The sequence below is a fragment of the Hyperolius riggenbachi genome, chromosome 5, assembly GCF_040937935.1.
Source record: "Hyperolius riggenbachi isolate aHypRig1 chromosome 5, aHypRig1.pri, whole genome shotgun sequence".
NCBI lineage: Eukaryota > Metazoa > Chordata > Amphibia > Anura > Hyperoliidae > Hyperolius > Hyperolius riggenbachi.
The window spans coordinates 387,559,514-387,571,957 of record NC_090650.1 but is presented as its reverse complement, the minus strand read 5'-3'; the positions used below and the strand labels follow the sequence as shown (position 1 = coordinate 387,571,957).

The following is a 12,444-nucleotide window of genomic DNA, read 5'->3' as shown; positions in this document are numbered from 1 at the left end:
CTAGCAAAGTGCTAGCTGTGTGTTTGAAAAAAACAATTATGTAAATCGGCCCAGCAGGGCCTGAGCGGCACCCTCCGGCGGCTTACCCCGTGTCACACACGGGGTTACCGCCAAGGAGGTTAAACAAGGTGTGTATGATGATCTGCAGATCTCATAGACTATCATTGCAAATTGCAGGAACGGATCTTTGGCAGGAACAGATCTTTTGCAGATACTGATCTTTTGTGTCTGTACAGCATCTGTGTGTGCAGCATCTTGCAAAGATTTTTTTCTGATGGGAAGTTCAGCTCCATAGAATAGACTGTGTAGGTATGGCTCCCATACTACATGGAAGGGGGTAAAATTGGTCTGTGATCTTTCATTTTCAAAAGACTATGGTCTGATGTGTGTATGTGGCCTAAGACATGGATCTCAAACAATAAATACAAAGACACCTTTCTAATGTGTGTAGCTTGGAGATGAGCTCACCCAGGTATATGGCCCAAAAGCATCTACAAACATTAAAATACAGTTTATTCAAAAAATCCACTTTAAAAGTACCTAAATGTAAACTCCAAAAGGCTTCCCGTAAAAGTAATTTGTGGTAGGTGTAACCACATCTAATGGGACTGACAACCCCCTCTACCCCTGGAAATACAAAACCGAAACTTTTTGGACATTTCTCAAACAAATATGACACTCTGGGAAAAGTGGAGACTTCGCAACCCCCATTGTCCCCATTAACCACTTTGCATTCCTGGGTTTTTACCCCTTAAAGGGAACCTGAAATGAGTAAAATTATTTAAAATTAACAAATGATGTAGCTGTAAATGAATATTACATACTTACCTCACTTTTACGACAGTAATATGCTTATCAGTGAGATTTACTTTATTCCCGACAAGGTGGTACCAACAAGACAGAAGCCGTCACGTCTATGCCTTAAAAAATTAACTCTTTCAGTCGTAAAATTAAAAAATAAACACTAAAACAGCCTGCTTATTATAATGTTTATTACATTATGTCACATGTCGTCTCAGGTACACGTTAAGATTCTTGACAATTTTGACACTCAGCTGTATCACTATTGACGCAGCAATAACGTTTTCATTATTTACGACATCCTAGTGAGATATATATATTGTTTTTTCAGGACAGCCTAGGCTTTTTTTAGGTAATATTTTAGGTAGTATTTTTTCGTAAATGTATCCTTTTCTATAGCCATTTTACAGGAGAAAATAGACATAAATGCAGAAAACACTTTTTCATGATTCTCACTTCCTAGTTTTTAAATATTGCACGGCTATAAAAATATATATATTCTTTGTCTCTTCCTGGTTAAAAGAACACCACATATGACACATGGGGTGAAAATAAACTAATGGAATAAACAATTGTATTTATCTTCCTTCTTCTAAAAATAACTTTTTAAGGTATTCCACAGTTTTATTTTTCATTTAAATCTACTTTTCAAGTTTTACTGTTTTATTGTTTTTGCTCAATGACACATTAATTGAAGTATGCGAGAGCTAAAATCTATGAACTATTGACCCTTTTTTTCTCTTTCCTGCTCTCAGAAGGCATTTCCTGCTAGGAAAGTGTTTTATAGTTGTCATTTCTTATCAGTGAGGGTCACACTCTAGTCTGACTCAGTCCTGACCCCGACAGGAACTGCCACTTACATATCTGATGTTTAACTCTTTCAGGCAGAGAAAGGAAAAAAAAAAGAAAACACCACAGTTATTTGTGTGCTAGGCACTGCACATACACGTCTATCTCATCATGTCACATGTCACCTTCAGTATCCTTTAAATTGTACCACAGAAGACAAAAAAAAATGTTTTATACATACCTGGAGCTTTCTCCAGCTCCATACGCATGGATCGCTCCCATGCCGCCGTCCTCCGCTGCCTGCAGTGCCGGTTCGCCCATGAGGCGGGGTGAGGCGGGTTCCTCAGGCAGCAAAGAGCAGGAGGTGGGTGCCACCTGGCTGTGGTTGAGCGATTTTTAACAAGTTTGCCTCAGGCAGCAAAAAGTTTAGAACCGGCCTTGGCTGCCTGCAGCTCCAGTACTAGGTCCCGTAACTTCCTCCAGTCGCCGTCAGTCTGCGCAAGAGAAGTGCGCTCTCTGCGTATCTCTCCGGCGGCCCCCTGCAGCCGTCCTGTGCCCATGCTGGTTCTCTACGATCCTCTGTTCTCCCGCTGCAGCTTAGTTTCACAGACGCAGGATACTATTGCGGACAGCAACGCAAGCAAGGATACGCATTGCCAGTGCACTTGCCAACGCTGAGTCGGCGAAAGATTGAAACCCTGGTCATAGACTCAAACACCAAGATATGGGCAGCATGGTGGTGGGTCCTGGCCCCCGGTTCCAATCCCAGCCAAGGCACTATCTGCATGGAGTGCAAACTCTCCCCGTACCTGCGTAAGTTTCCAACTGGATCTTCGGTTTCATCCCTCATCCCAAAAACATACAGATAAGTTAATTGGCTTCCGCCTAAGATTGGCCCTGGATACCATACATACACTACACGATACATACATAGACTATGCCTATGGTAGGAATTAGGTTGTGAGCCCCTCTGAAGGACAGTTAAGTGACAACGCTATATATACTCTGTACAGCACTGCGGAAGATGTCAGCGCTATATAAATACTAAATCATAATAAGAATGTGCTTAAAATAAACCTAGTTCATTTACAATGTACAGTTTGCCTTTTACCTGTTACAATATCATCTGGGCAGGCTGATGATGTAATGTGGGGCTTAAGGGCAGGAGGGGTAACTTGTGCTGCGTGGGTGCCCACTCTAAGCTCTAATAATCATCATAGCTTCTAAAGATGACACAATGCCTGGATATACACATCTGTAGGTTCTATACATCTCTCCTATACCAAGGCAGCTGCCTTTCGTTAGTATGAGTGGATCTGCTGAACAATGCAGCTGAGACAAGTACACAGAGGAGAGCAGCAGAGATATGTCATCTCCTCATCACACTCCAGCTGCACTACTTGCACTGTATAATGCACGCTCTATTTGTAACCTGAGCAGCCCCTATGGCTGTCTCACACCGCTGCCATTAATCTCATTTTATCCCCATGGCTGCACCCAGCCGTCTCATCTGCCCTCCCTGTCTCCGATGTAGGGGTGAACTTTGATTTTTTATTTTTTTTTCTTCCAGACAGGCAGCTCATCATTTTTATCCTCCCTCTCCTCCCTTATCTCATGATGCAGAGGAAACCCAGTCTGAATCCTGCATCACTCCCCGGGAGCACCTGGGCAACCAGGCGGAGTTGGAGCTGTTGCTGCAAGAAAAACAAAGCTTCTTGCCTTGGGAATTACTAGTGAGCAAAACCTCAAGGAGAGGGAAGACAATGACTGATGAACTGGAGGCAGATAGCAGGAGCAGCAGCAGCATCAGCACCATCTCAGCACTCACAGCACGCTGCTACCATGTGAGCTGCATGGGCTCCTAGTGCTGGGAGCTGTCCTTTCAGCACCACCATTCAGCGCTCGCACTATCCACTGCTAACAGGTTATCAGACTGCTGCTCAACTTCTGAGACCTCCAGGAAGGACCTGTGGAGAAGAGATAGAGAGAGACACAAGGACTTCTTCACCAGCACACAAAGACTAATCAAGTCATCTAGGGATGAGCAGGCAGAAAGGCTTCCACTGATGGGAATACCCTCTGAATCCTGGAAGACTTTCACCTGGCATGGAAGACAAAGTGGATGCCTGTGGAAGTTGGTTTACTGGAATTCATGCGATTGTTTGTAAAGTCCCACTGATATAAGGTATGATTCCATTCTCTGCTCCTCTGTCACATTGTTCTTTGCCACATCACATTGTTTAACCCAGAGTAGAGCAATGCAACAGAACTTAGCCTAGCCATTGAGAACTGCGGGATATGTTACTGGATTACCTAAAATGGCATCACAGTACTCAGCTATAGTACACAGATGTCTAGCTGTGATATAGAATTGTTATAACAGGGAATATATTCAACCTTGCATGTTTCGTTTTTTTTGTTTGTTTCTGGTCCTTATATGATTTATTTTTGTCTGCAGTGTACGTTAACATTACATTAAGCTATTTTGCTTACATATGCATTACTGTGAATGGCTATATCAATGTTAGTTAGTGACAAAAACATGTATTTTAGTTGTACAGTATGCAGTGTAGACACTCAGTTTCAATCTCAAGGGTGTTCTGGCTATGAAACAGGCATCTAATTATAGATTACAGATGTAATTTAATATCTTGCCTTTGTTTTGTGTTTTCTAGTTCTGCTCCTGTGAAGGCTCCAAGCTCAATATGACGGGTATGACATTGAGGGATTTGGCCGAAAGTGATTTTGGAGATACAGAGATCAGTATAAATGTCGGAGGTTTCAAGAAAAGGTTGAGGTACGACACACTGCTGAAATTTCCAGAGACCAGACTCTGCAAGTTACTGGCTTGTCAGTCCAAGGAGTCCATTCTGGAACTGTGTGATGATTATGATGACACCAAGAATGAGTTTTACTTTGACCGGAATCCTGAGCTCTTCCCTTACGTGCTGCATTTTTACAACACTGGTAAACTCCATGTCATGGGAGAACTTTGCGTGTTTTCCTTTTGCCAAGAGATTGAATATTGGGGTATCAACGAATTCTTCATAGACTCTTGTTGTAGTTACAGCTACCACGGGCGCAAAGTGGAGCCTGAACAGGACCAGTGGGAGGAAAAAAGTGAACAGGAGAGCACCACGTCTTCCTTCGATGAGATCCTGGCCTTTTATCATGATGCTTCCAAGTTTGATAGGCAGCCATTTGGGAACTTCAGGAGAAGACTGTGGCTTGCACTGGACAACCCAGGCTACTCCATCCTGAGCAGGATCTTCAGCATCCTCTCCATTATCATAGTGCTTGGATCTATTGTAACCATGTGCCTCAACAGCTTTCCAGACTTCCAGATCGTAAATGCTAATGGCAGCACCGAGGAGGACCCTCGTTTTGAAATAGTGGAACATTTTGGAATAGCCTGGTTCACCTTAGAGCTGGTAGTCCGCTTTGCTGTCTCTCCAGATGTCAAAGCCTTCTTCAAGCACCCGCTGAACATCATAGATCTGATCTCCATAGCTCCCTTTTACATCACCTTAATTCTTAACTTAATGGTAGAGAGCACCCCAGCTCTTGCTAACTTAGGGAGGGTTGCCCAAGTCCTCCGTCTTATGAGGATTTTCCGAATTCTGAAGCTCGCCAGACATTCCACGGGCCTGAGATCTTTGGGAGCCACCTTAAAATACAGTTACAAGGAAGTGGGCTTGTTGCTGCTCTACCTCTCTGTTGGAATTTCTATATTCTCTGTTGTGGCTTATACCATAGAAAGGGAGGAGAATGATGGATTGGCCACAATCCCATCCTGCTGGTGGTGGGCCACAGTTAGCATGACAACGGTTGGCTATGGGGATGTGGTTCCTGGAACCATAGCTGGAAAACTGACGGCTTCTGCTTGCATTCTGGCCGGCATTTTGGTTGTCGTGCTTCCCATCACTCTCATATTCAATAAATTCTCTCATTTCTACCGACGACAAAAGCAGTTAGAAAATGCCATGAGAAGCTGTGATTTTGGGGATGGGCTGAAGGATGTGGGCTCTGTCAATCTGAGGGACTACTATGCTCAGAAAGTAAAATCCCTCATGGTCAGCATGACAAATATCAGTAAGAGCACACCGAGTGAGCAGAGTCTGAATGATTCAGGCAACTAGAGTCATTTAAAGGACCACTAAACAGTAATCAAAACTTTTGTTAAAGCTGTAATATTCACGGAAGAGTAGATGACCACTTCTGTAGCTCAGGAGTAAAGAGGAAGTGAACTCTGACAACAAAACAGGGAATGGAAAATAAAGTAACTTCTTCAGTTATAAGAAGTGAAGGAGATGTCCGCACATTTAATGGGTACAGGTAATTCACTTTTTTCACCCAACAGTGTAGTTAATTGATGCAATTATAATTGTCTAGATTGTTGGATGGAGTAAGTGGATTACTTGAACTTATACAATGCCTCCTTCACTTATTAGAACTGATAACATTAAGGTCCGTACACACTTGCAATAATGGTCATTAAGAATGATCATTGATTATTTTGGGTGACCTTTTCCTGTACAAACACACTGTGTGCTGTTCAGCAGCTTTTGTTCTATGGAGAGGAGTGAAGGGAGGATGAGCAGGACCAAGATGCCAGTGCCTGTAGTTTTTATAATACTGTTGACTGGGTGTGGTTTTCCAGCATCTGTGATTGCTAATGAGTGGTGAGCAGGCACTGGCTATATCTGTTTACCCTTAGAAAGGCATCTAAAATGATCACTTCTGGCAATCTAAGATGGCAGATGTGTACTGCCAGAATGATAAGGTCCGTATGAAGGGAGTTATGCAACATCTTCTAGAACAGAAACAGGTGCATACAGGGGCGTAGCAATAGGGGTTGCAGAGGTAGCAACCGCATCGGGGTCCTTGGGTCATAGGGGCCCTGAAGGGCCCTTCCTCAACTACAATATTAGCTCTCTATTGGTCCTGTGCTCATAATAATCACTTCTACAGATACTTTGATTAGCGGTAATCATTAACAAACTGTTCCCCATCCCCTTCCCATCCCCTTCTTGCACCTCTCACACTGTAGCTGCCATTGGCAGGTTTTGGTGCGCCATATCAAATTTTATGTATAGAGTGCTGGGGGGGGGGGGGGCATTGTAAAGCATCGGGGCCCACCGCTCCTTAGCTACGCCACTGGGTGCACAGTTGAAGCTATTTTATTTTTATTTAGGCTTGTCCCAATTTTAATATACAAGAACCTTCAAAGAGAGATCAAATTGGGAAGAAAGTTCCTGCCAACCATCACATTTCAGACTAAAAAAGTCACAAACAAAAACTTTATACAAGCTAAATCTCCATTGTCTGTTTTTATTATAAAGGCTTTCCTTCCTGGGAAGGGTGATTCTCCTGTTATTCAGTTGTACCATCTTTGTATTTTTCTGCCCAGTGTCAGACTGGAAGCCCTAATGAGGCCTTCAGCTGAAAAGCCTGAATTCAGTGCTCTTAAAGCAGACATGTGATGAAAGCAATACAGAGGCTGCTATGTTTTTGCCCCATTATTGTGATCATCTGTCTCTAATGCTTTTAATGCTTTTAGACCTAGACTTAGGGATGAGTTTGAATTTTCTCTAAGTAATTTTTGCATCGAAGTTTACATTTTCGCCTGACATGGAATTTACCCCAAAAATATTATGAATTTTCGCGATATTTTTTTTTTGCGACTTTCTTCAAAAAGTGTTTTCTCATTCTCATACCCGTAGACTTAAGTGCATTTTGCAAAAAATGTTTTGACATGCCTATATTTTTCACAGATATTTCATTTCATTTTTATCTTTTTTTTGTTTTCACCCTTTATGCAAAAAAACTTTTGAGTGTACATTCATGTAAGTTTTGCTATTTACTGGTCGTAATTCAGAGAAATCTGAATTCAGACTTTCAGTTCAAAATTGTAAAATTTCCATTCAAAAATTGAAATTCCTCAAAATCTGTGCGCTGATCCCTAATAATTAAGTTACATTAATAGAAGGGAATCATATTATAACGAAAGACCTATGAAAGCTCCTGATGTAATTTCAGTGGATCTACCGGTAGGAAACCCCAGATCCCTATAGGTTGTACTGTTTATGGTCATTTACATTTCAAAAGTCCATTCTTCCAGTATTTGCAAGTCACTTTGAAAGGTCATTTAATTCAGATTTTCCTGTTGATCCAAGGATAATGTCATGGTTTAACCCTAAAGCAGCCAATTTATTTAGAGCCTTGCAAGTGCTCAAGGCCAATTTATTTTAGTAAATTTTTTATTTCTTATTGGTTACATTTTCCTGCTTCTAATTAGTACTGCTGTAATTTGTATTTATGGCCACTTACCACTAGGGGGCAGTGTGAGACAATAACAGAGGACGTCTGCTTTCAGTTTCTATATCGTCTGCTCTGCAGAGAGAGATCAAAGCATTCCAAAGAATTTACAGCATAACGGGTTCTGCCGACTGACGTCAAAAGCAGCGCACTTATGTCAAACGAGATAACTCTATTGAAGCTGCTAATGGGTTAAAATTAAAAGCACTTCAATGGCCCATCACAGATAAGAAAGTTCTCCCCGTGGAGCCCTCTCATTCTCTTGTTCTTTAAGATGACTATGTAACGTTTGGATTCCCAGCGATTAGAATTCTGACCAGGGATAGAGTTTGAAAATATAACCTAAAAATATGAATTTGCCTTTTCGAACGACACTACAAGGAATCCTCCTTTGGGGCAGTACTCCCATAACCACTGTAGACAGATTTCTCTTTGACCTTCTCTGGCCCAAGATAACAGGTACATGGTCCATTACTGAAGATCTAGTGGTCTCTTACCCTCTTCAGAGCTGAAGCAGTGATAGATCCTGGACCTTTGTAATGCCCGGGGCAGAGATGGCCAATGAGATAATAATATTTCTAGCTTGCATGCAAATGTATTGCAAATTAAATGCATGGTTGGAATTGGGCCAATCAGAAACGACAGGCATTGCATCTGATTGGTTCAATGCCAAGCTGTATGCAATTTGTGTTACATTTGCATGCAAGTTGGAATGGTTTGCATCCCGTTGACTGTCTCTACCCAGGAGACACAAGGAAATGATCTACAGTGGATAATGAGACAACTATTTTAGAGTAGACATTAAAAGACCACTATCATGAAAAATGGTAAAATGTAAAATACATATTTTTAAGAAGCACATTTCTTCCTGAGTAATACGCACTATAAATCACTTTTCTCCTATGTTGCTGTCACTTACAATAGGCAGTTATAAGAATCTGACAGGTTTTCGACTAGTCCTTCTCCTCATGGGGGCATTTCAGTGTTTCTATTCATCTTTAATAAAGCACCCCTTAAGGACCTATATAAGGATGCCGGTCTGGCTTTCCTACTCGTTCGTCAGCTTTTTGGGCTGTTAAGCAACTGCTATTCAGTAAGTGCTTTTGAACATAAAGGAAAAACTGAGAATCTCCCATGAGAAGACGGGCTAGTACAAAACCTGTCAGATCTGTCAGATTTTCACTGCCTACTGTAAGTAACAACAACATAGGAGTAAAGCAATTTATAGAGAATTTTACTTGAGAAGAAATGTACATTTTATACAGATCATACACATGCATTTTACATTTACAGTTTTTTTTTTTTTTTCAATAGTGGTCCTTCTAAGGCAGAAAAAGCAGTTTTAACACCAGTTTTACCCAATGACAGGTGTTCTGGTCATGGATATCTGTACTGCTGTAAAAAGCTCGCTAAAAGAGGAAAATGGGCTGCACAGAACATTTGTATAAATGCCTCATATTGAATAGTTTCTGCAGGTACATACTTGTGTGTACAGTGCGTGTTTGGGAATGTTATTATTGGTCCTTCCACCATAAATCCTGTATCTGGTGTTATGATATACAGTATGTGTACCTGGTTGTTTGTCTTTGCTTCTGACAAGCATCACTAAAGCCGTGCTTGAATCAGATCATAAAGCATACCCGAGGTGACATGTGACATGATGAGATAGACATGTCTATGTACAGTGCCAAGCGCACACATAACTATGCTGTGTTCCTTTTTTTATTTCTCTGCCTGAAAGAGTCAGGACTAGGTCAGACTACAGTGTGACCCTCACTGAAAAGAAATTACAACTATAAAACACTTTCCTAGAAGAAAATGGCTTCTGAGAGCAGGAAAGAGATAAAAGAAGGGTCAATAGTTCTGGCATACTTCAATGAATGTGTCATTGAGCAAAAACAATAAAACAGTAAAAACTAACTTAAGTAGACTTTTAAAATAAAAAGTAGACTATATAAAATAAAACTGTGGAATATCTTAAAGTGACTCTGTAACAAAAATTACAACGTTTTTTCTACCATCCTACAAGTTCCTAAACCTATTCTAATGTGTTCTGGCTCACTGCAGCACTTTCTACTATAACCATCTCTGTAATAAATCAATGTATCTTTCCCCTGTCAGACTTGTCGGCCTGTGTCTGGAAGGCTGCCAAGTTCTTCAGTGTTGAACTGTTCCTCTATACACACTCCAGTGTGTGTTTTATTTACATAAGCCAGCAGCTTCTCTGCTATCTTATCAGTGATAGAAGAGAGCTGGATAAAAATCCTCCTCTGGAGGCTGTGAAAGGAGCTGGTCTGTCACATACTGAGGAATTAACGACATAGGCAGAGCTGTCTGCAGGAAGCCTGTAATGTTCAGTGCATGAGAGAAGAAGGGGACAGAAGGTAAACACACACAAGTGATCTCTTGAGATTCAGAAGTAAGGCTGTATACAGCCTGCTTGTGTATGGATGTATTTTCTATGTGTGGGCATGCTGTACATCAACCTACTTCCTGTTTTGGTGACCATTTTGTTTGTTTATAAACAAACTTTTTAAAACTGTTTTTGACTACTTTTAATGCGGCGGGGAGCGGTGAAATTGTGACAGAGGGTAATAGGAGATGTCCCCTAACACACTGGTATGTTTACTTTTGTGCGATTTTAACAATACAGATTCTCTTTAAAGAGTCATTTTTAGGAGAAGGAAGATAGATACAACTGTTTATTTCATTAGTTTATGTTTACCTCGGATGTCCTTTAAGAAGCAGTGTTTTTGTGTGTTTATTGTTGCTTCTGCTAAGCTTTACATCCTGTTGCTTTTCCTCTGAATCTTATTGTATTGTTATCAATGAGAATACACTATGAGTGCATGGCAAGCACATTTCAAACACATGATAAACCTACACTGTATCCTTAAAGCACTGTAAAAGCATCACAGAAGGGATGATTCCTGAAATCATGCTTTCCCCATTTAAAACTGCGTCAGAGTGCTGCACCCATGAATACTTACTGATTAGTTTGGTGGTCCTTTAAATGAGGTCTTTCGGATTGGTGGCTATATGTCTATTTCACATCTTCCTTGTCATCCACAGTAAGGAGATATTCTTTCTCAGCAAGAGACTTGGACAATTGTCCCTGCTGTGCTCCTCTGTACAGTATGCCGTCTGAATAATGTTCCTAACCATGCATTAAGGTACTTTCTGAAGGTCTCTATTAACATCCCCAGAGTAGGCATTGTAAATAGGGATGGTCGGAAATGCTATTTCCCATTTCGCAGAAGTTCCGATTTCCGCCAATGCCGATTGCCGATTCTGTGGATTTCCGATCGGTTTCCAAGTTCGAATTTCTGATATCTGAGTAGAGTTTTTTGGGTCATTTTTTGCATTCTCTGATTGGCCAAATACTTCTAAGTTGGCTCTGTATTCTCTGATTGCAGTATTAGATTTAGGATTGGCACACCTTGCCGTGGGTAGTTGGGTGCTCAACCTTGATGTAGAAGCAACATCAGTTCAGTACAAGCGATTCAAGGTCGGTCGGCACACCAATTCAAGTTTCCAAGCACATTTATTGAATGCACAGCATGACAATTGTTTCGGGGCCACAGAGGGTCCCCTTCATCAGATAAGTGCAGACATCTGTTGCCCCGAAACAATTGTCATGCTGAGCATTCAATTAATGTGCTTGGAAACTTGAATTGGTGTGCCGGCCGACCTTGAATCGCTTGTATTCTCTGATTGGTCCAATGCTTCCGAGTTCTGTGATTAGACGAAAATGACCAAGATGTGGTAATACAGTATTTCCACAGAAATCCCATTTCCGAGTTCCATTTTCCGATTTCCGATCGGAAATTCGGAAATTTCAACTCCGCAAAATCCGAATGAGCATAAATTACTGGCATTGAGGAGAGTATGATTGGTTGGTAATCCCAACCAAAATGGAGATCTAATCTCACATATGATGCACAACCGTGGGTGGACTAACTCACTGGTCTGACATGTATTTCAGGATCTGCCACACCCAGCATGACTACTGCTGGAACTGCAAGTCATGTGGCCCCCAGAAAAACTTTGACCCCCCAATTTTCACACCCTTTCCTTTGCCTACCCCTGATGACCCTCACAGCCTGGGGGGGCCTATCTCACAAGGGTCATAAAACAAGTGTGGCCACCATAATCTTCACACCCATAACATGTGTAGCCACAAAGCCACCTGATCAGAAGGATGGGCCCCTATATTGGTGGGAGAGAAGTCATCGTTGGGCTCACTTACAGCTCTGGGACCTCCTGCAGCTGCAGGGACTGCTCCCATGTAGTTACCCCCCGGCTGTCCTGGATAATTTCCCCCTTCCCATTGTCTAACTCTGCAGCAGATTTTTATATACAGAAAAGTATGTAATAAATGGAGCAGTAAGAGTAACAACCCCTTAAGGGATGTTGTACGTGGCTGAAAAGAGAAATCAGTATCAGAGAACTCGGATAGTTGGCTTGGATGGTGTGATGTCTATCTGTTGGGTGACAGATGTCAGAATTCCTCTGTGATACCAGAAACTGCTCCCC

General features: G+C 41.7%; 1 protein-coding gene across 1 annotated transcript; it reads left to right on the top strand.

Annotated features, from left to right (window-relative positions):
- The first annotated feature begins 3,032 nt into the window (after positions 1–3,032).
- Positions 3,033–7,225, top strand: KCNS2 (potassium voltage-gated channel modifier subfamily S member 2). The gene is made up of 2 exons (XM_068234893.1): positions 3,033–3,775; positions 4,266–7,225. The coding sequence occupies exon 2, from the start codon at positions 4,296–4,298 to the stop codon at positions 5,727–5,729; it is 1,434 nt and encodes a 477-aa protein (XP_068090994.1). The 5' UTR covers positions 3,033–3,775; positions 4,266–4,295; the 3' UTR covers positions 5,730–7,225.
- The last annotated feature ends 5,219 nt before the right edge of the window (positions 7,226–12,444 follow it).